Genomic DNA, 27,955 nt, shown 5'->3' with positions numbered 1-27,955 from the left:
ACCCACCCTCAAGAGATAACTAATATTAATACACGGTATTTATATATCCATATTCTTTTCTAATCACATAAGTGTGCATATTTCCTGGAAAAATCAAAGCATACAACTCAAATTACTTTGTAATTTATTTTGGCCAAACCACCAATTATCGCATATTTATATTGCTCCAGGGATTCTTTGATTGAAAGAAATAGAAACAGACTAACATAATACAGTGTATGTGTGTGCATGTTGGGGAGGGAAGGATCAGTGGTTAAAAAAAAAGTATAGCAAGTTAAAGGAACACTTTTCTCTCTTTCTTTGGGGTCAGTGGACATGAGGTCAAAGTCATTTCTAACCTCTTCTCTTCTTGAAAAAAAGGGGATTTTCCTAGCACAGACTTGCCTTTGGCTTGACAGGGCTTTTCATGAGACAGGGACCATCGTTGCCTGACTTCCTATTACACTTTGATCAAATTTTAGAGAAAAAGGAAATGGTGCAGACTGAATATAGGTCACAATGAAATAAACTTTGTGTATGTGTGTGGGATGGGAGATAGGTAGGAGGGATCTCATTGTACTTCTGTTTTCTTCTTCCCTGGAGTGGTAGGTGGAATAGGTTAATTTGGGAAAGTCACTCCATAATGTTGAACATTTACACGCAGGCTGAATCACCCTTTCACTCTTTGAAATCATGCAGAGTGAATAGTGGCTAACAATCAAACCAGATTTAAAAGATTAAAAAGAAAACAATTCTCAAAATCAAACAAGCAAATTGCCTTTGAACATCCAAAGAGTTAGGTTACAAAACTACTTCATATTTTAAATTTGTGTATAATCATTACTGGAGTAATTGATTTCAGGTAAGTTTTGTTTTGACTGAATTGTCCTGATGTCCAGCTTGTTTTTTACTAAATTGTGTTGGGACAAATTGTTTTCATTCATGTTTTATCATCTGCAGACAGCCTAGATGCATCTTGACTCCAAGGAGAGGTTTTGATTTAATTGGTCTGGAGTGCCCTCTAGGCATCAGGAGAAGTTAAAGCTCCTCAGGGGATTTTGATGTTCAGCCAAGTTTGAGAACACTGAACAAAGGGGTCCAGCACAGGACTGCTGCAGGGCTTTGCAACAAAATCCAGGTAAAGTCTGTTACATTTCCCATTTATGGACTTAACAGGTTCACCATTGGGCTTTGGGAGCGGTTTCTTCCAATTCTCATCTCTTGCTAAATTTGAAGTCAATTAAAGAATACTAAAGAAGATGCTTTTTACTTATTTGAACCTTTTATCATCTCTGTAGTAGGCAGGGCAAGTATTATTATCCCTATTTTACAAGTGGAAAACAGGTATAGAGAGAGTTTTTTCACAGTACCTAGGGGACGTGGGAGGGTGTTAGTACTCATACCACTAATTGATATACATTTCTCTTGGCACTTATGCAGTCTAATACATGTTACATATTTATGTCTAGATACTACTTCCTAACTTAGACTCAAAGCTCTTTATCACCTGTTATTTTATTCATTCATTTAAGATGCATTGTTTTGACAAAAAATTTAATCAATTGTTGATCTAAGCAAGAAATGGAAAATTTTATTCGAGCCAACCTGAGGTTTATAACCTGGGAGATGGCTTTTCAGAAAGTTTTGAGAACTGTTCTGCCCGTTAGATGGCAAAGCACACTTATACACGTTTTTGAGACAAAGCATTATACATACATCACATGAGGCATCAGCAGATTATACAATCCAGATAGGCACTTAACAAAGTGAGTAGTGATCATCTTGACCCCTTACAGGATGAAGAAGGAAGGTTATCTCCTAAGGAGGTCTGCAGATGCACAATACACAGTAACGGGGAGGGAGGAGGCCCAAATCAGCAGAGAAAATTCTTACATTTAAATTTTTCTTGTCTTACCATAAAATGTGAATTTTATTTCATCTTTATTTTATTTTTGAGTCATATGGGGGTTGCAGTGGTGAACTAGACTGATATCATGGTCCCAGCCTTAGTGACCTTGGAGTTTAGGTAAGGAAGGGGGGGAGGGGAGACAAACAGGCAATTAACATAAAATTAATATAAAACCAGTGTTTGATGGTGGTAATTTACAAAGATGGGGGAACTACCTTATCATTAGGTGGGGAAGAGAAGTAGGGTGGTAGTAAACTACTCAGAGGAAAAGGGTATATATCTGAGCTAAAATTTGACACAGGAGTAGAATTTTCCCATGTGAGAGAAGCTGCCCTATTCCCAGATAGAAGGAATAGCATAAGACTGAAGAGAAAGGGAGAGGGAGATTTGGGGGGTGGGGGGAAGGGAGGGGAGAGGGAGTGGGGAGGGGAAGAAGGTGGGCTGAGTGGCTCACTGAGCATGCTGGGGCTAGTAGCTAGTGTAAAGTGAGGAGTGGTAAATGAAAATACTGGGCGCAAATTTTAAAATGGTTTGGTAATTTAAGAGCCGGATTAAGGAGTCTGTGTCGTCCTGAGGGAAATGGGGTGCCTGTGTGAGGCTTTAAACAGGGCAAGTTCATGGAGACATGGCTGCTCCAGAGTATCTTCACCATAAAACTAAGCTTCCACAGGCAATACTGAAGTTTCGGATGCAAGGCCGGAAAGAAATGTACGAACAGAGTGATGTTTCGGCTTTGTGTCCCACAGGCCTTGGGGCTGGTGTGACGTTTGGGGGTACAAGAGAGGCCCTTGGGATGACAGACCGAGCCATTTGGAAAGTGGTGGTATGATTTCCTGAATTAGTGATACAGAATGAGAAGAGAAGCCGGGCTGGAGAGGGATGATGGTTTCGTTTTCAGAAGTGTTGGCGTCTGAGGCATCTGGGCTGTTTTTTAGGATTGGGTTCTCTGCACAAAATATATTCCATAAATATTTTAAAATTTATTTGTTGTACCGTCCAAGCTTGTAAACCTACCAAACCACCGTACTACTGGATATGATCAAAGTGTGAACCCCGAATAAATCTACATTCTAAATCCGATGAGGACGTAGCGAAAATACGGGTTTGCGGTCTCTTGAGCGACGGGTTAATGGTTGGCCTTTGAGCATGCTCAATGCTTAACCACAGGCTCCTAGCTCCACAGGCGTCCAAGTGCGAAAAAGCGGTTGCCCCCTGCTGGTCAGAATTGAGTACTTCAGCGCCAGGAGAGGAAATTTCCTAGGGGCGTGGTAGCTGGTGGATGACGTAGAAACTCGGCGTCCAGAGAGAGGCGGTTATTGACTGCGTAAGCAAGTGCGCGCCGTGGGAAACCTGACCAGCCGCATGGCTGCGGGTTGCTCAGCGTCTCCGCGGCCGAAGGCGGCCTCAGAAGGGCCGGTGGTGGGACCGGCCGGCGTCTTGCCTTGCCTAGAATTGCCTACCTACGCGGCCGCCTGTGCGCTCGTGAATAGCCGCTACTCCTGCCTGGTGGCGGGGCCGCACCGAAGACACATCGCACTGTCGCCGCGCTACCTTAACAGGAAACGCACCGGTATCCGAGAACAGCTCGATGCCGAGCTCCTGCGCTATTCCGAGAGGTACCAGTCTCTTACACTTCTCTTTCCCAGAGCGGAAAACATCATAACGTTGCTTACTGCTCCTTCTTTGGGGCACGGGAGGGGGCAGCGGGTGGACGTCTTAATGGCGCAGCAGAAAAGGGGCGAATGGGAGGTCTCACCGGCCTCAGCGAGCTTACCCCGAGGCATTCTGGAGTGGCAGTCCACCTCGAGAGGCTAGTGCCTCCCTGGTCAAGATCTGTACAGAGTCCCTTTCATAGGCAAGAAAGAAAACGTTAAGGTGACATGAATTGTGTCGGCGGAAGGGGTGAAGAAGCTCGCTCCACGAGAGGAAGAGGTAAGAATAGACCAGGGGTTTGGAGACCGGTTAGTTTTGTATGTTTTCTCATTTGATAATGAAAGTTTGGAATGCAGTACTTCAAAAGATTCTCTCTCACTTTATAGAAAATTATACATGAAGCATTAATACTTCGTTCAATCGTTTATTTATAAACCACGAAGGGCGGTTTTTATTGTTTTGGCCCTGGTACTCTCCCTGGTTTCTCTTCTCTTGGATCTGATCAGGGATGAGAGAAATACTATTACTTTGTTTCCTTTTTAAGAGTGGGAAAAGGAAAGCCTATTGCTCTTGAAGGTGAACAAAACCCTTTTGCTGCATTTAAAGTAAGATATTCGAAAATAACTTGAAAACGCTTAGAATTACAAGGGTGGAGGGTCAGGGGGAGGGGGCAGATATACCTTACTATTCCTCTAGACCACTTGGCTGGAAAGTAAGGGTTATAAAACTAGAGTGAGTGGATTCCCTGGGGATTCGTTATTGCCCTTCAGGAATTTAATGAACCCATGGAAATTGCAGTTTTCCTATGTCAGTTTTCTTGGGTAAAGCATCCAAGGTTTTCACTACTTTCTCAAGGGATCCTGAACACTACACAGGTTAAGCATCTAGAATTTGCAGCTTCCTTCAAGCACCAGCACACACTTGTGTGTCTATTTTGTATACTAGAGACTTGGGATATAAAAAAAAAAAACAAGATCCCTGTTTCAAGAAGCTTTAAGCACTAGTAAAGATACAGATGTAAGCCAGATAAATCAATGAAATGTTAAAATTTGACAGAAATCTAAATTAAGTTAAGAAGAAGTGGTGAATTGGATCTTAGGACCTTTGAGAACAACTTGGTAGGAGGAGGGTACTTTTGAGATATCAGCATTCTGGGCAAAAAGAGTGGCATAAACAAATGGATAGTAGTTGTGAAGTAGAACATTTTGCCCAGATAATTGTAAGTACTTTATAACTGAAGTAAAGTTTATATCAGGGGAAAGACATTGGGTACAGCTGGGGAGGAGGGCAGTGGCTCAAAGATGGGGTGGAGGATAATTCAGAAAGGATGGCCATTTTGCTCTTCCCCACCTGCCTTTGCCAGGTGTTTTTTGTTTGTTCTGTTTGCTTAAGCAGGAAGCAGGGTTACCACTTTGTCCTCTCAATAACCTCCAACTCTGAAACTTGGCACACTTTTGAGACAGTGGTACCTGTGATGTCTGGGACATAAGCCGATTTGCAGTTTAAGAAACCACTTGATAGCATTATGTGATGGTTTAAGGAGGATGAGACAGTAAATATGAAGAAAAATTAAGAGCTTGTTATACTTGTCCAAGAGAAAATTGATTAGAGAGGATGCATTTGGGAGATTTAAGGATATGTAAGGTGGTCATAAAATCTGGAAACATAGATGTTTGATCTGTAACTAATTAATGCCTACACTTTGACAGGCTAGAAGAATAGGAACCATTACACCAGAGAGATGAGGAACTGACTGGATAATGATAATTTCTGTAACTGAATTGGACAGTGTGACCATGTGGCCTAAGTTGCACTCTGAACAGATCTGAACTCCCCACCCTACCCCCCATTATTTTTGGGGTGTGCTAAAAACTCCAGTTTATTCTGTGCAAAAGGGGCACCATACATTAAACTGTGCATTAATAATGAGGGACAAAACATTGAATATATCAAGAATTGTAATACTGATCCACCATTTATCATATATAGTTTATGTTTCCAGACTTTGGGGCCATCCTATACAATCAGGAGGACATGCTGCTCTTTGTTTAAGAAGTAAGGAAAAGGGGAGAATTGAGAATGGCTCTCATGTTAGTTATCTCAACAGCATCCTCTACATGACACACTGTCCACCTTTTTTTCCCCAGTGACAGAATTTTTTAAAGATAATACCATTTCAGTTTTGAAAAGTCTGCTTAGAGAAAATGAGTAGGTTTCCAAAACCACATTATAATTTCTAAGTTATATCTTTGAGAGGTCATTTTCTTATCCCTTTTGTATATGACAGCTCTTGAGTTATTTGAAGGTGGCAAATGTTACCTCCCAGTAGTTCCAGAAAAGTCTTAAGTGTGCGTGCAGTCTAATCATCCCTTAAACTTGATTTAATTGTTTTCTAAGTATCTCAAGTGAGGCTATCACTCGGCCCTGAAACCTACTTAGGATGGTTTCAGAAAAGCAAAGGTAAAAGAGGGAAAGGTATAATGTTGAGGTGTCTGTCTCTGTCTGATGATTTCTAGTAAATATTATGCAGTAAGTTGCTTCTGAAAAGGTTTGCTGGATTTACACAAATTCTTTTGGGTTTAGGCTCTATGGTCACATTCCCTAGTCAGCAGTTCTGAAACCTGCAGAGCTCAGTACGCCCTCTTATAAGAAATATTTTGCAGTACTACCTTTACTGTCATTGGAAACACACTTTAGTGTACTGAAATGAAACTTAAAGATAGTATAATCTACCTACAGAATTGAAAAAACATTCATATAGTGCTCTAATACAATATAGTAAAATGTACTTCAGCGTGATGATGCTCAAGCATGACTACCTGGACAGAATAAAGCCTCCTTAACCTTGAATCATTGTGAATGTATCAGTTGCAAATGTAGATTGGTGCAGGGATCTTGGGTTGACAGCTCACATAACATACAGTGTCTATAGTGGTAAAATGCTATCCTGAAATAATGTGTATATTCTCAGTAAAGTTCCATGCAAAACAAGCTACTCTTGAATCTATATATTAGTTATATTCCTGGAAATTTTAACTTATATTGAAACCATGCAAAGATTTTATGTTCATACACACACACACGCATATATGCATATATTTTTAGGTATTATGACCGACTGTTTATAAATGTTTATAAAATGAGGTTTGTCCACTCATTTAACTCATGTAGAGCTAGGGACAATTTTCATTGTGTAGGACTGTTTTGTACGTGGCAGAATGTTTCCCATCCCTGGCCTTTGCAGTGTGACAACTATGATTAGTACCACAAACTCCCAAATGCCCCTTAGGGGACAACAGTTTTCCCCCACTTGAAACTCTTTAATTGTTGATTAGGGGAAACAAAGTGTTAATTTTGTTTTCTTTCTCATGTGGCGGTTACTTTTTTTTTAAAACCCTCCTTTCTCTCTGTTTTCTGGGCCCCTAATATTCTCTTTGTGATGGTATAGTTCCTGCTTAGGAAAGCCACATGCAGAAATTAGTAATTCAAAAGGGTGCTTTCTGGAGTAAGTCTCTGAGTTTATGGATTTCCTAATTTGGTATTTAATTAAGTTCTGTTCCAGTGACTCCTGGCTGTTTTAAACAACTGCTACTAGGTATAAATTCTTACTTTTATTCTCTGAACCATTCTAGAAGTTTGAGTTCACCAAAAATATTCTCTGCTCTCAAAGGCCTTAGACTCCTGTCTGGAATCCAAACATGTCAACAAAGAGATTAGGTAAATAAGAACAGTGCTCAGAGTCCTATAGGAGTAGAGGCAGCATGATTTAAGCCTTGCCTGGGGTAGTCAGGAAAGTTTTCGGAAACATGTAGGTAGTGGCTGTGGCAGGGAAGTCACCAGCTCAGACTCCTTAGTAGCTGTAATGTTTTTTTTTTTTTTTGCCTCTCACTGCTGTGGTCTCTCCCGTTGCGGAGCACAGGCTCCAGACGTGCAGGCTCAGCGGCCATGGCTCACGGGTCCAGCCGCTTCGTGGCATGTGAGATCTTCCCGGACCAGGGCACGAACCCGTGTCCCCTACATCAGCAGGCGGACTCTCAACCACTGCGCCACCAGGGAATCCCCAGTAGCTGTAATTTTTTAAGAACTTGGAAATGACATTTGGAAATAGTAGTTGTCCCCTAATCCTGTATGTTTAATCAACATACAGTTTATTTATTTATTTATTTAGGCTGTGTTGGGTCTTCGTTTCTGTGCGTGGGCTTTCTCTAGTTGCAGTGAGCGGGGGCCACTCTTCATCGCGGTGTGCGGGCCTCTCACTGTCGCGGTCTCGTTGCGGAGCACAGGCTCCAGACGCACAGGCTCAGCAGTTGTGGCTCACGGGCCTAGTTGCTCCGCGGCATGTGGCATCTTCCCAGACCAGGGTTCACCGTGTCCCCTGCATTGGCAGGCAGATTCTCAATCACTGTGCCACCAGGGAAGCCCCGAACATACAGATTAAAGTGTCAGAATCAGTTCTCAAAAAATGAAATAGTTGTATTTGTTATCATTTTGTTATACCAGCAACAGTTGCAGTTTGGGGATTTTTCTCCATTAAGTCATTGGCTTTAATATTCAGGGGCTTCAGCTTTGACCCCAATACTTCTCTTGCTATATATGCCATCTAGTACAGAAATTCGGTAATGGTGGATAATACCAAAATTGCCTCGATTCAGTAATATTCACAGAAATAGACATTTTTCTTGCTAAGTCCCATTTTTTCTCTCATTCTAGCATGACTAGAATTCAGATGAATAGGAAATAGGGAAGAAGTGTCAACTTATTGCTCTTGCATACTTGGACATTTTGTTTCTGGCTACCTATCTTGAATAATTATTTTTAACTTAGCCATTATTTTGGAACGCTTTGACGAAATTGAACTTCTAAAGTTCTTGCAGACTAATCATATACTATTGTGCTTTTGTCATGGGTGATTATATTAGGAGATGTATACTCTGGACTCAGAATATCTAATCAATTAAAAGGGGATAAATATCATTTTTCTTTTCTATCTTTTTTTTTTTTTTTTACAGCCTTTTAGGTGTACCCATTGCTTATGATAACATCAAAGTAGTGGGTGAATTAGGAGATATTTATGATGATCAGGGACACATTCATCTTAACATTGAAGCAGATTTTGTTATTTTCTGCCCTGAACCAGGGCAAAAACTTATGGTATGTATCTTTTTTTTTCTATCTTTCTTTATATAGTTATTTAATTATGTAATTAGGAAAATTTTAAGAGACTGTACACCTTGGAATTCACAAGGATTGCTTTTGTAGGTAACAAAATCATTTTTAAGGAAACAATAAAAATTATTTTCCATCAGTTTAATCTAGGTAAGTTTTTTTAATTTTTATTGAAGTATAGTTGATTTACAATGTTCTGTTAGTTTCAAGTGTACAGCAAAGTGATTCAAGTGATATATATTCATATATACATATATATATATTCTTTTTCAGACTCTTTTCCATTATAGATTATTACAAGACATTGAATATAGTTCCCTGTGCTATACAGTAGGTTCTTGTTGTTTATCTATTTTATATATAATAGTGTGTATCTGTTAACCCAACCTCCTAATTTATCCTCCTTCCCCTTCCCCTTTGGTAACCATAAGTTTGTCCTTTATGTTTGTGAATCTACTTCTGTTCTGTAAATAAGTTTATTTGTATCATTTTTTAAAATTCCACGTATAATTGGTATCATATGATACTTGTTCTTCTCTGACTTACTTCACTTAGTATGATAATCTCTAGGTCCATCCATGTTGCTACAAGTGGCATTATTTCATCCTTTTTATGGCTGAGTAATATTCCATCATGAGTGTGTGTGTGTGTGTGTACCACATCTTCTTTATCCATTCTTCTGTCCATGGACACTTAGGTTCCTTCCATGTCTTGGCTATTGTAAATAGTGCACCTGTGAACATTGGAAGCATGTATCTTTTAGAATTAGTTTTTGTCTTTTCTGGATATATGCCCAGGAGTGCAATTGCTGGATCATATGGTGACTCTATTTAAAATTTTTTTTTTTTTTTTTTGCCGTACGCGGGCCTCTCACTGTTGTGGCCTCTCCCATTGCAGAGCACAGATTCTGGACGTGCAGCCTTAGCGGCCATGGCTCACGGGCCTAGCCGCTCCGCTGCATGTGGGATCTTCCCAGACCGGGGCACGAACCCGTGTCCCCTGCATCGGCAGGCGGACTCTCAACCACTGAGCCACCAGGGAAGCCCTATTTTTAATTTTTTAAGGAACCTCCATACTGTTCTCCATAGTGGCTGCATCAGTTTACATTCCCACCAACAGTGTAGGAGGGTTCCATTTTCTCCACACCCTCTCCAGTATTTATTGTTTGTAGACTTTTTGATGATGGCTGTTCTGAAAGGTGAGGTGATACCTCATTGTGGTTCTGATGTGCATTTCTGTGGTAATTAGTGATGTTGAGTATCTTTTCATCTGTATGTCTTCTTTGGAAAAATGTCTGTTTAGGTCTTCTGCCCATTTTTTGATTGGGTTGTTTGTTTTTTTTGATGCTGAGCTCTATGAGTTCTTTGTATATATTGGAAATTAATCCCTTGTCAGTCACATTGTTTGCAAATATTTTCTCCCGGTCCATAGGTGGTCTTTTCATTTTGTTTACGGTTTCCTTTGCTGTGCAAAATATTTTAAATTCAATTAGATCCCATTTTTTTATTTTTGCTTTTATTTCCATTACTCTAGGAGAGGGATTCACAAAAATATTGCTGTGATTTATGTCAAAGAGTGTTCTGCCTATGTTTTACTCCAGGAGTTTGAGTATCTGGTCTTACATTTAGGTTTTTAATCCATTTTTAGTTTATTTTTGTATGTGGCATTAGAAAATGTGCTAATTTCATTCTTTTACATGTAGCTGTCCAGTTTTCCCAGCACTGCTTATTGAAGAGATTGTCTTTTCTCCATTGAATATTCTTGCCTCCTTTGTCGTAGATTAATTGACCGTTAAGTGCATGGGTTTATTTCTGGGCTGTCTATCCTGTTCCACTCATCTATGTGTCCATTTTTGTGCCAGTACCATGCTGTTTTGATGACTGTAGCTTTGTAGTATAGTCCGAAGTCAGGGAGCTTAATTGCTCCAGCTCCCGTATTCTTGCTGAAGATTGTTTTTGCCATTTGGGGGTTTTTGTGTTTCCATACAAATTTTAAAATTATTTGTTTTAGTTCTCTGAAACTGCCATTGGTAATTTGATAGTGATTGCATTGAATCTGTAGATTGCCTTGGGTAGTATGGTTATCTTAACAATACTGATTTTTCCAATCCAGGAACACGGTATATCTTTCCATCTGTTTATGTTGTCTTCAATTTCTTTTCAGTTTTTGGAGTGCAGGTCTTTTGCCCCCTTTGGTAGGTTTATTCGCAGGTGTTTAATTATTTTTGACAATTATTTTTGACATGATGGTTAATGGGATTGTTTCCTTAATTTCTCTTTCTGATAGTTTGTTTTTAGCGTGTAGAAATACAACTGATTTCTATATACAGTAAGTCCCCTACACATGAACCTTCAAGTTGCAAACTTTCAAAGATGGAAAGTGCCTTCCATCAACGTCAGGTGTGAGTGAAATCACAGCTTGCCTTCTGTCTCCTATTGCTGACTATCCTTCAGCTCTGCCATCTCCCACCTCCTCTCCATCCTCAAGTCAGTAACTCTTCTTGCCTCTTCACTTGATGTCAGCCCTGGTATGCCAGCTGTTGTACTGTACTACTGTACTTTTTAAGGTATTGTACTGTAAGATTAACAATGTTTTATCTTTTTGTGTTTTTTATGTATTATTTGTGTGAAAAGTATTATATACCTATTACAGTACAGTACTGTACAGCCAATTACGTTAGTTGGGTACCTAGGCTAACTTTGTTGGACTTACAAACAAATTGGACTTATAATGTGCTCTCAGAATGGAACTCGTTTATATGTAGGGGACTATTAATTTTGAATCCTGCAACTTTACCAAATTCATTGATCTCTACTTGGTTTTTGGTGGCGTCTTTAGGATTTTCTATGTATAGTATCATGATCCGCAAACAGTGACAGTTTTACTTCTTCCTTTCCAATTTGGATTCCGTTTATTTCTTTTTCTTTTATAATTGCTGTGCTAAGACTTCCAAAACTGTGTTGAATAAAAGTGCTGAAAGTGCTCATCTTTGCCTTGTTCCTGAACTTAGAATACTTTCAGGTTTTCACCACTGAGCTTGATATTAGCTGTCGGTTTGTCATATATGGCCTTTACTGTGTTAACGTATGCTTCCTCTGTGCCCACTTTCTGAAGCGTTTTTATTGTAAATAGATGTTAAATTTTATCAAAATCTTTTTCTATTGAGATGATCATATGGTTTTTACTCTTCACTTTGTTAATGTGTTGTATCACATTGATTGATTTCGTATTTTGAAGAATCCTTGCGTCCCTGGGATAAATCCCAGTTGATCATGGTGTATGATCATTTTAATGTATTTTTGGATTTTGTTTGCTAGTATTTTGTTGAGTATTTTTGCATCTATGTTCATCAGTGATATTGGCCTGTAATTTTTCTTTTTTGGTATCTTTGTCTGGCTTTGGTATCAGGGTGATGGTGGCCTTATAGAATGAGCTTGGGAGTGTTACTTCCTCTGCAATTTTTTAGAATAGCTTCAGAAGGATAGGTGTTAACTGTTCTTTAAATGTTTGATAGAATTCACCTGTGAAGCCATCTGGTCCTGGACTTTTGTTTGGGGGAAGTTTTTAAATCACTGTTTCAATTTCAGTACTTCTGATTAGTCTGTTCATATTTTCTTTTCTTCCTGGTTCAGTTGTATCTTTCTAAGAATTTCTCCATTTCTTCTAGGCTGTCCATTTTATTGGTATATAGTTGTTTTGTTGTAGTCTCTTATTATCCTTTGTATTTCTGTGGTGTCAGTTGCAACTTCTCTTTCATTTCTAACTTTACTGATTTGAGTACTCTGCTTTTTTTCTTGATGAATCTGTCTAAACTTTTATCAATTTTCTTTATCTTTTCAAAGAAATAACTTTTAGTTTCATTGATCTTTTCAATTGTTTGTTTTTGTTTATTTCATTTATTTCTGCTCTGATCTTTTGATTTCTTTCCTTCTACTAACTTTGGGTTTTGTTTGTTATTCTTTCTTTCATTGTTTTAGGTGTAAGGTTAAGTTGTTTATTTGGGATTGTTCTTGTTTCCTGAGGTAAGATTGTATGCTGTAAACTTCCCTCTTAGAACTGCTTTTGCTGCGTCCCAAAGGTTTTGGACCATCGTGTTCTTGTTGTCATTTGTCTTTAGTTGTTTTTTGATTTCCTCTTAGATTTCCTCAGTGTTCCATTGGTTTAGTAATATATTGTTTAGCATCCATGTGTTTGTGTTTTTTACAGTTTATTTCCTGTGGTTGATTTTTAATCACATAGCGTTGTGGTCAGAAAAGATGCTTGATATGATTTCAGTTTTCTGAAATTGACCAAGGCGTTTATTGTGGCCCCAGATGTGATCTATCCTGGAGAATGTTCCATGTGCACTTGAGAAGAAAGTGTATTTTGGTGCTTTCAGATGGAATGTTCTAAAAATATCAATTAAGTCCATCTTTGTGTCATTTAAGGCCTGTGTTTCCATATTGATTTTCTGTCTGAATGATCTGCCCATTGATGAAAATGGATGATAAAGTCCCCCACTGTTATTGTGTTAATGCTGGTTTCTCCTTCTATGTCTGTTAGCATTTTGCCGTATATATTTTTTGTTGTTGTTTTTTCCGGTACCTGGGCCTCTCACTGTTGCAGCCCCTCCCGTTGCGAAGCACAGGCTGTGGACGCGCAGGCCCAGCGGCCATGGCTCATGAGCCTAGCCGCTCCACGGCATGTGGGATCTTCCTGGACCGGGGCACGAACCCGTGTCCCTTGCATCGCAGGTGGACTCTCAACCACTGCGCCACCAGGGAAGCCCTGCCTTATATATTGAGGTGCTCCTATGTTGAGTGCATATATATTTACAATTGTTATATCTTCTTTGATTGTTCCCTTGATCATTATGTAGTTTCTTTGTCTCTTGTAACATTCTTTATTTTAAAGTCTATTTTGTTTGATATAAGTATTGCTACTCCAGCTTTATTTTGATTTCCATTTGCGTGGAATACCTTTCTCCATCCCCTCACATTCAGTCTGTATGTGTCCCTAGATGTGAAGTGGATCTCTTGTAGACAGCATATATACGGGTCTTGTTTTTGTATCCATTGAGCAAGTCTGTGTCTTTTGTCGGGAGTGTTTATTTACATTTAAGGGAATTATCGATATGAATGTTTTTATTGCCATTTTGTTAATTGTTTTGGATTTGTTTTTTAAGGTCTTTTTTCTTCCCTTCCTCTTTTGTTCTCTACTCTGGTGATTTGATGTCTATCTTTAATGACGTGTTTGGATTGCCTTTTTTATGTATCTATTATAGATTATTGGTTTGTGGTTCCCAGGAGGTTTTGATATAGAAGTCTGTATATGTACAAGATTGTTTGAAGTTGCTGATCTTTTAATTTCAAAAGCAGTTCCAATATCCTGCATTTGTACTTTCCTCTTCTCACGATTGCTGATTTGTGTGTGGACGATTTCCTGCCTTTACTTTATGTTTGCCTTTACTGGTGAGCTTCCCCATTCGTAATTTTCTTGATTCTAGTTGTGGCCTTTTCTTTTCCACCTAGAGAAGTTCCTTCAGGATTTGTTGTAACGCTGGTTTGGTGGTACTGAAATCTCTTAGTTTTTGCTTGTCTATAGTACTTGATTTCTCTGTCAAATGTGAACAAGAGCCTTGCTGGGTAGAGTATTCCTTGTTTTAAACTTTTCCTTTTCATTAGTTTAAATGTATTGTGCCTCTCCCTTCTGGTCTGCAGAGTTTCTGTTGAAAAATCAGCTGATAAACTTATGGGGGTTCCCTTATATGTTATTTGTTACTTTTCCCTTGTTTTAATATTTTTTCTTTAATTTTTGTCAGTCTGGTTTTGGTGTGTTCCTCCTTGGGTTTATCTTGTATGGGACTCTGTGCTTCCTGGACTTGAGTGAGTGTTTCCTTCCTCACGTTAGAGAAGTTTTCAGCTATAATCTCTTCAGATATTTTCTCAGGCCCTTTCTCTCTCTTCTCCTTCTGGGACCCATATAATGCGAATGGTGGTGCATTTAATGTTGCCTCAGAGGTCTCTGAGACTGTCCTCGTTTCTTTTCATTCTTTTTTCTTTAGTCTGTTCCATGGCAGTGATTTCCACCATTCTGTCTTTGAGCTAACTTATTTGTTCTTCTGCCTCAGTTATTCTGCTATTAATTCTTTTACTGTATTTTTCATTCCAGTTATTGTATTGTTCATCTGTTTGTTCTTTAAAAACACCTCATGCAACTTCTTGGTCTGTGCTGCCAATTTTTCCCCCAAGATCTTAGATTATCTTTATTCTCATTACTTTAAATTATTTTTCAGGTAAGTTGCCTATCTCCACTTCATTTAGTTTTTGTAGGTTTTTATCTTGTTCCTTCATCTGGAACATATTTCTTTGCCATCTCATTTTGTCTAACTTTCTGCGTTTGTGGTCTCCTTTCTGCTGGCTGGAGGATCGTAGCTCCTCTTGCTTCAGGTGTCTGCCCTCTTGTTGGTGACGCTGGTCCTGAGGCTTGTGCGGGCTTCTTGGTGGAAGGTACCGGTGCTTGCCCCCTGGTGGATGGAGCTGGGTCTTGTCCCTCTGGTGGGCAGGGCCATGTCAAGGGGTGTGTTTATAGGTGGCTGTGAGCTCAGTGTGGCTTTAAGTACCTTGTCTGCTGATGGGTGGGGCTGTTTTCCTATCCTGCTGGTTGTTTGGCCTGAGGCTTTTCATCACTGGAGCCTGCAGGCTGTTGGGTAGGGCCAGGTCTTGATGTCAAAATGGCAACCTTTAGGGGAGCTCACACTGATCAGTATTCTCTGGGGCCTCTGCCACCAGTGTTCTTGCCCCTGCCATGAGCCACAGCTGACCCCCACCTCCCCCCCCAGAAATCCTCCAAGACCCATAGGTAGTCCGGCCCCGGCTCCTATGGAGTTACTGCATTATGCTGGGTCCCAGTGTATGTGAAGCCTTGTGTGCACCCTCCATGAGTGGAGTCTGTGTTTCCCCCAGTCCTGTGGAGCTCCTACACTCAAGCCCCGCTGGCTTTGAAAGCCAAGTGCTTCCAAGTGCTTTTAGGGATTCCTTCTCCTGATGCCAGACCCTCTGGCTGGGGAGCCTGACATGGGGCTCACTCTTATGGGAGAACCTCTGCAATATAATTAATTTTCCAGTTTGTGGGTTGCCCATCTGGTGGGTATGGGATTTGATTATGTTGCGAAAATGCCCCTCCTGCCGTCTCACTTTCTTTTTTGTCTTTGAATGTAAAAATATCTCTCGGTGGGTTCCAGTCTTCTTTATCAATGATTGTTCAGCAGTTGTGATTTTGGTGTTTCTGCAAGAGGAGGTTAGCTCAAGTCCTTCTACTCTGCCATGTTTTCTGGAATTGAGAGGCTGCTTTTAGTTTGGATGCTTGCTGTCTCTTTCCTCAGTGTGTGCTTGCCATTATCCCCTTGATACGGGGTGTGTAGGTACAGCCTTCCTTACATGCTCCCTGGACAGTAGGGGCAGCACATGGCGCCTGGTGAAAGGTCTTGTGTGGGTGCCCGCGCTCCACTCCTGGGACACCGGGGGCAGGGCGTGTTGCCTGGTCGTGGGTCTCGTATGGATGGCTGTTGTCATGCCCTCCTGGGACAGCAGGGGCAGGGCCTAGCACCTGCTCATGGGTGTTCTATGGGCGACTACTCTCCACACCCTCCTGGGACACTGGGGGCTGTACTTGATGCCTGTTCATGAGTCTCGTATGGGCTGGTGCTATCTGTGCACTCCCGGGACAGCAGGGGTAGAGCTTCACGCCCGCTTGAAGGGTCTCGTATGGGTGCTGCTCTCCATGCACTCCTGGACTGGGACAGGGCAGGGCCTGGCGCCTGCTTGTGGGTCTTTTAGCAGCAGTCCATGCCAGCCTCAGGAGCCTGCTGTGGTGGCAGTGACTCAGCACACCCCTGGAGCTCCTATAGCGGTGTCCTGTTGTCTGAGAGCACTCACAGGGGAAAGAAACTCGTGGTGGGCCTAGTCCTTTCCCTGGGTCTGACCTCTGAAGCCTGAGCTTCAGCACCCAGCCCCCTCCCACACCAACAGAGGAGTGTCTCAGGCTGGGGAATGCAGTGTGGCAGTGCCGGTCTTCTGTGCATGTTATTCGCCATTTTGCCTTCCACACACCAGTTGCTGCTCTCTCCTCTTGGGCTATGAAGCTATCCCTCCATACATTCTGATCTTCTTGTTGGTGAAGAGACTTCCCAGGGTGTGGGAACCTTTCCTCCTTCACAGCTCCTTCTTTGGGGTGCAGGACCCATTGCGATTCCTTCTTTTTCATTTTCCTTTTATCCTGCGTGGCTGTGGGGAGGTTTTCTTGTGATCGGAAGTCTGAGGTCTTCTTTTGGCATTTAGTAGATGTTCTCTGTGAATCGTTCCACTAGTAGATGTATTTTTAATATTTTTGTGGGAGAAGGTGAGCTGCATATCATACTCCTCTGCCATCTTGATCTCCTCCAGCCAGTCTGTGACCTTTGGTTGGAGCATTTAGTCCATTTACATTTAAGGTAATTACCAATATGTATGTTGTTATAGCCGTTTTTAAAAATTGTTTTAGACTTGTTTTTGTAGGTCTTTCTTTTTTTCCCCTTTTTTAATTTTATTCTCCTGTGAGTGGGTGATTAGCTTTAGTGTTATGTTTGGATTCCTTTTGTCTTTTGTTTGTGTATATCTATTATAGATTTTTGGTTTGTGGTTACCATGAGGTTTTTGTAGAGCAGTCTCTCTCTCTCTCTCTCTATATATATATAAAAAACACATATATGTATATAACATACATATATAGATATAAAACACATATGTATATATATGTGATTGTTTTTAAGGTGTTAACCTCTTAATTTCAAATGCATTTTAAGTGCTCTACATTTGTACTCTTCTCCCCTCATGATTACTATTTTTGATACCATATTTGACATCTAATTGTTTTGTTTCCCTTAATTGCTTATTGTGGATGTAGGTGATTTTTACCACTTTAATGTTTTCCCCTTCCTACTAGCTTTGCATGTGGGTGATTTCCTACCTTTACTATATTTGCTTTTACTGGTGAGTTTTTGCATTTTGTAATTTCCTTGTTTCTAGTTGTGGCATTTTCTTTTTTGCCTAGAGAAGTTCCTTTAACATTTATTGTGTAAATCTCGTGTTGTGGTGCTTGATTCTTTTAGCTGTTGCTTATCTGTGAAGGTTTTAATTTCTCCATCAAATCTTATGAGACCCTTGCTGGGTATTTATTCTTGGTTGTAGATTTTTCCCTTTCATCACTTTAAATAATCTTGCTACTCTCTTCTGGCTTATGGAATTTCTGCTGAAATATTAGCAGGTAACCTTATGGGAGTTACCTTGTAGGTTATCTATTGCTTTTCAGTGTGTCTTGGCATGTTCTTTGAGTTCATCCTGTGTGGGACTCTGCATTTCCTGGACTTGAGTGCCTCTTTCCTTTCCCAGGTTAGGGAAGTTTTCAGCTATTATCTCTTCAGATATTTTCTCAGGCCCTTTCTCTCTTAACCTTCTGTGTCCCCTATCATGTGAATCTTACTGCACTTGATATTGTCCTAGAGGTGTCTTAAACAATGTCATTTATTTTCATTCTTTTTTCTGTTCAGTGGCAGTCTAGGCAAGTTTTTAAACTCCATGATACTAAAACTGACGTGCATGTACAGAGTATATGCCCCATCCAATTTATTCTCTGTATACCATCAGAATGATTTTAAAGGGTTAAAATTAGAACTGGAGTTGCAAATCCAAATAGCTGTGGGACCAGGCAGGTAATGGAAATGAATGATAGGGGTCAGGGCATCCATACTGTGCTGTGGAAATGAAGGCCCTGTGGGGAAGGTCTTTCAGTTTTTTGTTTTTTAAGAGAAGGTGAAAATGCAGAAGTTGATGTGAAATCTACTAAAATGTGTACATTTATCCACATCACTTGCTCCTTTCCCACCAGCAGTTCTCTGTGTTCATATGTACTTATATATGTATTTTTTCCTTATATATGTATTTTTTCCTTTAACTAAATGTCTATAGGAATTGTTTAGTCCATGAGAACTGTTAACTAGCCCTTGATACTGTTAATTAAAATGTAGGTCAGATTTCACTATAACAAAATTACAAGGCCTTTCTAATTTAAAAATGTTTTTCAATGTCATTTGAACTGCTAGAAATAGTACCCTTGCCCTCCAAACTGGGATCCTCTAACCTCCATACTATTAAAGTTGGTGGTAGATTTGTACTTTAAAATTCCCAAATTAAACTGTCATCTGCTTTTTGTAAATTATCATAAATGTAAATATGTGCATGGAAATAACATTCTAATTGTACAGAAAGTGAAATGAAGTTAAATTATCCCTTTTACTCTGTCCCCTACAATAAGATCCAGTCCTCAAATACATGTGACCATTTTTTTTCCATTTAATAATATGAGATATAGTTTACATACAATATAATGTATCGGGTTTAATTTACATACAGTAAAATGCAATAGATCATCCTGTGCAGCTCAGTGAATTCTGACAAGTGCATATACCATTTTCTCTCCTTAGAAGTGACTCTCATGCCCTGTCCTGGTCAATCCCCTTTGTCCTAGATACAAACACTATTCTGATTTCATTATCATAAATCAGTTTCACTTGTTCTGTAATTCCTTATTAGCGGAATTTTTCGTTATACACTCACAGTCTGGCCTCTTTTGGTCATGTTTTTGAGTAATGTCCATGCTGTCGGGTATATTGGTGGATTTTGTCTTCTAATCGTTCATGGTATTTAGTTATATGAGTACATATGTACTTTGATTATCAATTTGATTATCCATCCTCATTGATGGACATTTGAGTTGTTTCCAGTCTGGACCTGTTATGAACAGAGCTATTGTAAACATGTATTTTCATTTCTCCTAAGTAGAAACTTGAAGCAGTATTGCTAGGTCAGGGTAAACGTGTGTTTAACTTTATGGAGAACTCATATCCCCTTCAGTACTTCCAGTTGCTCTGCATTCTTGCCGACAATTGGTGTTGTCTTTTGATTTTACTGGTGGGCATATGGTAGTTTTTCCTTACGGTTTTAATTTGTATTTCCCTCATGAGCTCTTTTTCATATGTTTCGGTAAGAAGGGCCTGTTCAAGTACTTTATCCCTTTTTAACTGGGGTTTTGTATTCTTTTCATAGTTTTGGTACACATCCTTTTCAGGTAACTGTATTGTGAGTATTCTTTCCCAGTCTGTGTCTTATTTATAAACTTTTAATGGTACCATTTGACAAGCAGAAGCTTTTAATTTTGATGCAGTCTAATTTATCATATTATACTTTCTAAAGCCTATCTAAGAAACTTGGCTACCCCTCAGTTGCAAGGATATTCTTCTATAAGATTCTAGAATTTTTGTAGTTTTAGCTTTTCTGTGTAGGTCTGTGATCAATCTTGTTTTCTTGTGTGTAGGACTTCATAGGTCCTTGAGCTCCATTCTCTTGCCCATATTCAGTGTTCTCAACCCATACATTGAAAACTTTTCTTTGCTCATTGAGTATTTTTTAATTGAAAACTTTGTAACAGTTTTAGAAAAATTGAATGTAAAGTATAGCATTCTCATATACATCACCTCCTTCCACACCCCTCCCCCCCAAAAAACCTCACATAAACATACAATTTCAGTTATTATTGACATACATACAGATGTGGTACATTTGTTACAATTGTTGAGCCAATATTGATACATTATTAAAGTCTATAGTTTACAGTAGAGTTCACTCTTTGTTTTGTACATTCTTTGAGTTTTGACAAAGGTATAATGACACGTATCGAACATTACAGTATCCTATGGAATAACTGGTCACTCTAAAAATCCTCTGTGCTCTACCTATTCATTGCTCCCTCCCTCGGAAACCATGGCAACTACTTTTTTTTTTTTTTTTTTTTACACTGTCTCCATAGTTTTGCCTTTTCCGGAATGTCATATAGTGGAATCACAGAGTATGTAACCTTTTCAGATTGGCTTCTTTCACATACAAATGTGTTTAAGGTTCCTCCATGTCTTTTTCTTGGCTTGGTAGCTTCTTTTTATTGCTGAATAATATTCTAATGTATAGATGTAGCACAGATCCTTCAGACCATCCAGAAGGTACCATTCTGGACTCCAGACTCCTTATAAGGAGACAAGTAAGTTTTATTCTGTCACATGTGGAAGGAGGTGCTGCCATTAAACAACACTGTATATGTGTTAATATTTCTTACAGTTTTATAATTCAAAATATGTGATTTTTAAAAAAATGCTTCGGGTTTTCATTCATATACTTTATATATGTTCATAACTAGGGGAACAGAAAACTAAGTTTCTTGGAAATTTTCATTTTAACCTTAAAATCATATAGTATTGTTATTTTATTATTTAGTTTTAAAGCTTCTAGTAATGTTATGGTTTAGTTAAAATAGCCATGCTCAAGGTGAGCTTTCTAAAAACTCTACAGTGTTCCTAAAGTGGTATTTTAGTGTAATATGTGGTAAGTTTTAAATGAGGATCGACTTTTCCGATATTGAATTATACCATTATTTTGACATTTTCTATTTGAAGATCACTTTGAAGACTGTAAAGTTTGTTTCACCTTTAACTCTTTGGCTCTCTTCTTGATGTAATATTTTTTCCTTCTTCCCAGGGTACAGTTAATAAAGTGTCTTCCAGCCACATTGGCTGTTTAGTACATGGGTGCTTCAATGCCTCCATTCCTAAACCTGAGCAGATGCCAGCCGAGCAGTGGCAGACTCTGGAGATAAACATGGGTGATGAACTAGAATTTGAAGTATTTCGTTTAGACTCAGATGCTGCTGGAGTATTCTGCATTCGGGGAAAACTGAATATCACTAGGTCAGTTCCTAATCACATTATTATCATTTTGATACTTAATCGTTTCTATTAAATTCTGAATTTAGGAAATATAAATCCTGCTTTTAAAAAGTTAATTTTTTTTACTGGAATATTTGTACTTTCAAACCATAAAGTCAATGTAAATATGAATCATAAGTGCTCTGACAGTGCATTGAATATTCTGAAGCTCTGCATCTAACTGGTCTGTATTTTATTAATTCAATTTTTTATTGTCTAGTTTGTTGGTAATCTTTTTAAAAGTTGATCCCTGAACTTGAGACTACTAGAAGCTTAATCATATTGCATAACTATTACCCTTTTGTTTTTACACAGTTGAAACAAAAATAATGCTTTTATTATTGTCATTATACCAGGTAGATCATTTAATTTCTGTATTTTTCTTGTTTGGAATTCTTGTAAGAATTACTTTGATCCTGAGCCTGGGTTCATGGGAGCCAAGTTTAATGGGGTGGGGGGGGGAACTCTTCGCATCCTGTGTTAGCAACTTTTTCTAGATTCGGCCTTGATAAGGCCTTGATAAGTAACAAGAGTATGGGTTAAAGTTCTAGAGCAGCTGTCCAAAAGAACTTTCTGTGATGATAGAAATGTGCTATATTTGTGCAATATAGCTTGTTGCTCAAGCCTCACTCTTGAGCATCTGAAATGTGTCTAGTGTGACTGAGGAAGTGAATTTTTTAAGTTATCTTATTGAAATTTCTTAAATTTAAATAGGTGGCTAGTGCTACTCTATGGGACAGCAGTTCTATAGAGAGAGGGCTACTTCATTGATCCTTGTTTTTATAAAATATTCACAACTTTGAAGTCTTACTGCTTCAGCATAGGTTAAGAAGAACAATGAACTATTACTTGAAACAAGGATTGAGGTAGTAGATGGGGAACTCCAATACTTTGATAGATAGGAGAAGTTTTTTTCTTTTTTTTTTTTTTTCCTATCAAATGTCACTGGTTTGGCTGGTAAGGCTGGGTATGGTGATGTTTAGTGTTCAGTTTGGTTTTCTGAACCAAGCTAAAATTTAGAAGGCATGTTTTTGACAAAAGTTTGTCATTTTTATATATGAAACAGTCTAGGAAAAGTACTTGGGAAACAAAAAATTTAACATTTCCAAGACATGTCACTGTGCTGGGAGATAACAGGATAGAATATTTGAAATTTGTGTCCTAGGTATGGTATCTTGTACTACTGTCATTATTTAGAAAAATCTTAGCATGTGGGGAATATTCTTGATCTTATTTTGTTCTTTCATTTTTGCTTAATGTTCTATAAATTTTTTAAACTAATTTATAGTTTACAAACCAAGTGCTCTGCAGTTTCTGAAGAAGTAACAGAAACTGGCACTGAGGAAGCTACTGAAAAACCTCAAAAGAAGAAAAAGAAAAAGAAGAAAGACCCAGAGCCATATGAAGTGGAAAGTGGTATCACAGAGCTAGCAGATTTTGCAGATGTTACCATGAAGGAAGAGGCAGATCTGCAGATTAATAACAATGTGAATGGCCTCTGGAAGGAAGAGCCAAAGAAGAAGAAAAAGCACCAGGACCCTGTTTTCCAAGGCAGTGACTCCAGTGGTTACCAAAGTGACCATAAAAAGAAAAAAAAGAAAAGCAAGCACAGTGAGGAGGCTGAATTTGCACCACTTTTGGAACATGCACCAAAAAAGAAAAGGGAAAAGTAATTTTCTTTAGTGCATTTTAAATATGATTTGTTTTTTTAAAAATTGATTTACACAAAACAGATGACTAAAGTTTGAACTATGAAATGTTTTGTATTCCAGTACTTTGCAAAACAGGGAACATTTGATGAGGAGTTGAGTTTTTGGTGCTAAAATTACAAAACAGATAAATTTGGGAAATGCCAGTGTTATTAAAGTGCTATTTTACTATAGACAGAATAGAAAGGTAAGAGCTGCCCTCAATCTCAACTCCTTCATTCTTCCAGTGTATACATTCTAAATAAAATGATTTCTACAGTCTGCAAAAGGACTTTTAAAATACTGTTATTTCATATCATACAGAATGAGATTTGAGCTTGGGCTTTAGAATTTTTTTTGTTACAGGTTTCACATTTAGTCATGATATTACATGACATGCTATTTTGCTTTGTTTAAATTACCAGTTTTAGGATTTCTTTTATCATGGCTACTACAGTATTTCTACTGTTTAACTTAGAATGGTTTGCCAAAGGAGTTTCTGAAGTTTCCAGAGCTCTTAAGAACCTTGCCACTACTGACTGTGTGGTAGGAAACAATATTCACTATTCTTTTCTACTAGGTGCATGCATGTTGTTTTCCTTTCTCTCTCAGTCTAAGAGGTTGATGGAGAGGCTGTTTTCTGACACTTGTTCATTTGTGCCTCAACCATTCTGCTTTTGTTGTGTGTTGGAGAGGAGGAGAGTGTGCTGAAGACAGGAAAAATGTGATTCTGACTAGTGGGGAACTTCCCTACTTTTAATATTTGAGTTAAGCTACTAGAAATTATTATGAAGAGAAAACAGCTATTCACTGCTTTCACTGAGAAAATGTGGAATATGTCTTAACTAACTATTGGAAAACAAACAGTGAAGAATGAAATGACAAGCTGGTTGAGCCTGATAATGAGTGCAAGGTTGTGTTCGTTCAGGTAACAGGTATTTGATGATCTGTGTGTAAAACACATTCTACTGAGGTCCAGGGGTATAATGGCAAACAAGGTAGAAATAATTCCTTCCCTCATGGAATGTCGTAGGAAAAACAGATGCACATACACAATATAAGTAAGAAATGCAGAAAATTACTAATTGTGGTAAGTGCTGCAGAGAAAAAGAAGATTGTCTACTCACTGTTAGTTGTGATCATGGCAGCCATTTTCATTGCCATTTATCTAGTATCAGACATAGTAGTACTGGTCTTACATTGTTTAATGTTTGTTAATGTATGGGTTCCCAAAGTAGTAGATGCAATCTGTAATGATAGAATATAGAATTTGGAGAGTGGCAGTCATTCACAATGTTTGTCTACAAGCACATGTGCCAGACAGTGGAAATGTGCAGGCCAGTATCTTTCCTTATCATTAGGTTCACGTGGGTATTTAGCCCTCAAAATGTAGCTAGTCCAAATAGAGATGAGGTATCAGTATAAAATACACATCAGATGTTGAAGATGTACAGAACACGTAAAATATCTCAATTTTGTATATTGGTAGATTATAATATTTTGGTACAGTGGGGTAAATAAAATGTTACAATTAAATCAGCTTTTTTCATTTTTTTTTTTTAAAGATTAAAAATTGCATCTGAGGGGCCCACATTATCTTTGTTTTGGACAGCACTGGTTTAAAGGAAGGATGATTTGAAAAAGATTTAAAACAAGCTATACCATATTCTCAAGAGTTTAATGTAGTACCATACCCAGAAAATGTCGTATAAATACTTCCTTTAAATTTAAATACATAATTATAATGTCTGACCTAATGTGAAAAATTAATGTTTAGTGAAACAATTCTAAATCCCTTCTGGTAAATACTAAGGAAGCTGTTAAATTGATGCTATTCATGGAAAAATACTTTGTGGCTTAGCAAAATAAATTCCCACATATTTATTGTATTTTGCTTCAGTTGCTGCTTCTGTTAATCAATGTTGTATTTTAAAATAATTTGCATCTTTGAAGAAAAGCGTATGCTGAACTTGAAACTAGATTTATTCATGGTTTTTCACAATGTCAGTAGCTTTGAAAAGGCAGAGCTGGTCATTTGCCTTGCCTAGAATAAAGTGACAATGACAGTTGCTTTTATCTGATACAGAAACCTCTGATGATGGTATCTTCCATATATACTTCAAAACACTTCTCACATGCTACATTAATCTAGGTTTTTCCTTTTTATCTTGGAATTTGCTCATTAAAATCCTCTAGCCTAGACTAGACCCCTTATCCTCTCTTCAGTTCCTATTAATCATTAATCACTGGGAATAAACAGAAGTTTGAAACGTTTTCAGGGCTCTGGTCACCACACCACCAATCACACCCTCTATCAATCAAGGGGATAACGGCCAGCACATACTGAGGAAAAATGTGGCAGGCATCCATACTGAAAACAGCCCTCCAAAAATATTAGACTCATACAGGCTACACAGGGATGCTCCCACATAAAAACAACCCTTCACAGTAGGTAAGTTTCTCCTAAATTCACAGAGAAATATAAGTAAAATGAAGAAGCAGAGGAGCCAGTCCCAATAAAAGAACAAGAGAAAGCCCCTGAAAGAAATAATAATGAAACAGACCTCTCCAGTCTACCAGATCGTGAATTTAAAAAGGAGGTAATAAAAATACTGAAGAAATTAAAGGCTATCAATAGAAATGCACTAGAACTAGAAACTGTAAAGAGGAGCCCATTAAAATTAGAAAACTCATTTGCCAAGATGAAAGCTGAGCTAAAGGCAATTAATAGCAAACTAAATAATGCAGAAGAATTAATACGTGATCTAAAAGATATAATAATGGAAATCAATCAGAACAGCAGACAAATAAAAAAAAATGAAAGCAATATATGAGGTCTATGGGATAATATAAAGTCGGCCAATCTACACATAATTGGCATGCCAGAAGGAGAAGGAAGAGAAACAGGAATGGAAAATGTATTTGAAGAAATTAGCTGAAAACTTCTCACAGTTAAAGAGATACCCAGGTACAGGAAGCACAGAGGGTCTCAAACAAGATGAACCCAAACAGACCTACACCAAGACATATAATTAAAATGGCAAAAGTTAAGATTCTAAAGGCAGCAAGAGAAAAAGAGCTAGTTAAAAGGGAACCACCTTAAGGCTATCAGCTAGTTTCTCTACAGAAACATTGCAAGTCAGAAGGGAGTCTCAAGATACATTCAAAGTCCTGAAAAGGAAAAACCTGCCATCTAGGATACTCTACTCAGCAAGATTATAATTTAAAATAGAGATAAAGAATTTCTCAGACAAGCAAATTTTAAAAAATAAAGCAATACTAAACTTATCCTGAAAGAAACATTGAAAGGTCTTCTCTAAATAGAAAAGAAGCAAAAATCTACAGGAAAGAAATCACAATTGTAAATTACTTAAGACAGTACATAGATTTTTTAAAAATTTGTGAAAGTGAAAATACAATGAATAGCAAAAGGATAAACAAAAATGTAAAGAGGACAGAAAAATCGTAAAATATGGGGAAGGGGAGTAAGACAATGTAGTTTTTGGGGGTCTTTTTTAGAATATGTTTGATCCTATATGATTACAAGTCTAAAGCAAGTAGATACATTAATGGGTTAGCATACAAGAAAAGCTGGGTAACCACAGATCAAAAACATACAGTAGATTCACAAAAACCAAAAAGGAGAGAACTCAGGCATAATATTAAAAAAAGCCATCAAACCACAAAAGGAAAAACAAAAAGGAAGAAAGAAGAAATACAAAATGAACTGGAAAACTAGGTTTAAAATGGCAATAAATTCATGTCTATAAATAACTACCTTAAATGTCAATAGAGTAAATGCTCCAAGCAAAAGACAGAGTGGCAGATTAGATGATAAAAGAAGAGCATACAATATGCTGCCTACAAGAGACCCACATTAGGGCAAAGGACACACACAAACTGAAAGAGAGGGGATGGAAAAAGATACTTCATGCAAATGGAAATGAAAGCAGTGGTAGCAACAATCATATCAGACAAAATAGACTTTAAAACAAAGGCTACAAAGAAAGATAAAGAAAGGACACTAGAGGGCTTCCCTGGTGGTGCAGTGGTTGAGTGTCCACCTGCCAATGCAGGGGATATGGGTTCATGCCCTGATACGGGAAGATCCCACATGCCACGGAGCGGCTGGGCACATGAGTCGTGGCCGCTGGGCCTGCGCATCCAGAGCCTGTGCTCCGCAAAGGGAGAGGCCACAACGGTGAGAGGCTTGCGTACCGCAAAAAAAAAAAAAAAAAAAAAAAATCATAAACCACAGTCAAGTTGGATTCATCCCAGGGTCATAAGGAATGGTTCAACATACACAAGTCAATCAATGTGATACAAAAGAAAACATCAACAAAAGAAAAGATAAAAACCATGTGATGATATCAATAGATGTAAGAAAAGCGTTCGATAAAATTCAACATCCATTCGTGTTAAAAGCTTATCAAAGTGGGTAGAGAGGGAACATATCTCAACATCATAAAACCTATTTATGACAAACCCACAGCCAGCGTAATACACACAGTGAAAAGCTTAAAGCCATCCCACTAAAATCTGGAACAAGACAAGGATGCCCAGTCTCACCACTTTTCAGCATAGTATTGGAAGTCCTAGCTATAACAATCAGACAAGGAAAAGAAATGAAAGGTATCCAAATAGGAGGGGAAGAGGTAAAATTGTCATTATATGCAGATGAAATGATACACTATGTAGAAAATTCTACACTCCACACAAAAACTACTAGAACTG

General features: G+C 38.4%; 1 protein-coding gene across 1 annotated transcript; it reads left to right on the top strand.

The window, feature by feature from the left end:
- The first annotated feature begins 3,187 nt into the window (after positions 1–3,187).
- Positions 3,188–27,473, top strand: POLR1F (RNA polymerase I subunit F). The gene is made up of 4 exons (XM_030857089.3): positions 3,188–3,504; positions 8,551–8,692; positions 21,307–21,515; positions 22,822–27,473. Exons 1-4 carry the CDS (start codon positions 3,251–3,253, stop codon positions 23,204–23,206), a joined length of 990 nt encoding a protein of 329 aa, XP_030712949.1. The 5' UTR covers positions 3,188–3,250; the 3' UTR covers positions 23,207–27,473.
- Positions 27,474–27,955: the final 482 nt, after the last annotated feature.

Source organism: Globicephala melas, chromosome 9, assembly GCF_963455315.2.
Source record: "Globicephala melas chromosome 9, mGloMel1.2, whole genome shotgun sequence".
NCBI lineage: Eukaryota > Metazoa > Chordata > Mammalia > Artiodactyla > Delphinidae > Globicephala > Globicephala melas.
This window is presented reverse-complemented; position numbering and strand designations above follow the sequence as displayed.

Coding starts and splice junctions, on each gene's coding strand:
- POLR1F (XM_030857089.3), top strand. CDS start 3,251: ATGGCTGCGGGTTGCTCAGCGTCTCCGCGGCCGAAGGCGGCCTCAGAA. Junction 3,505..8,550: donor CTCCTGCGCTATTCCGAGAG/GTACCAGTCTCT, acceptor TTTTTTTTACAG/CCTTTTAGGTGTACCCATTG. Junction 8,693..21,306: donor AACCAGGGCAAAAACTTATG/GTATGTATCTTT, acceptor CCTTCTTCCCAG/GGTACAGTTAATAAAGTGTC.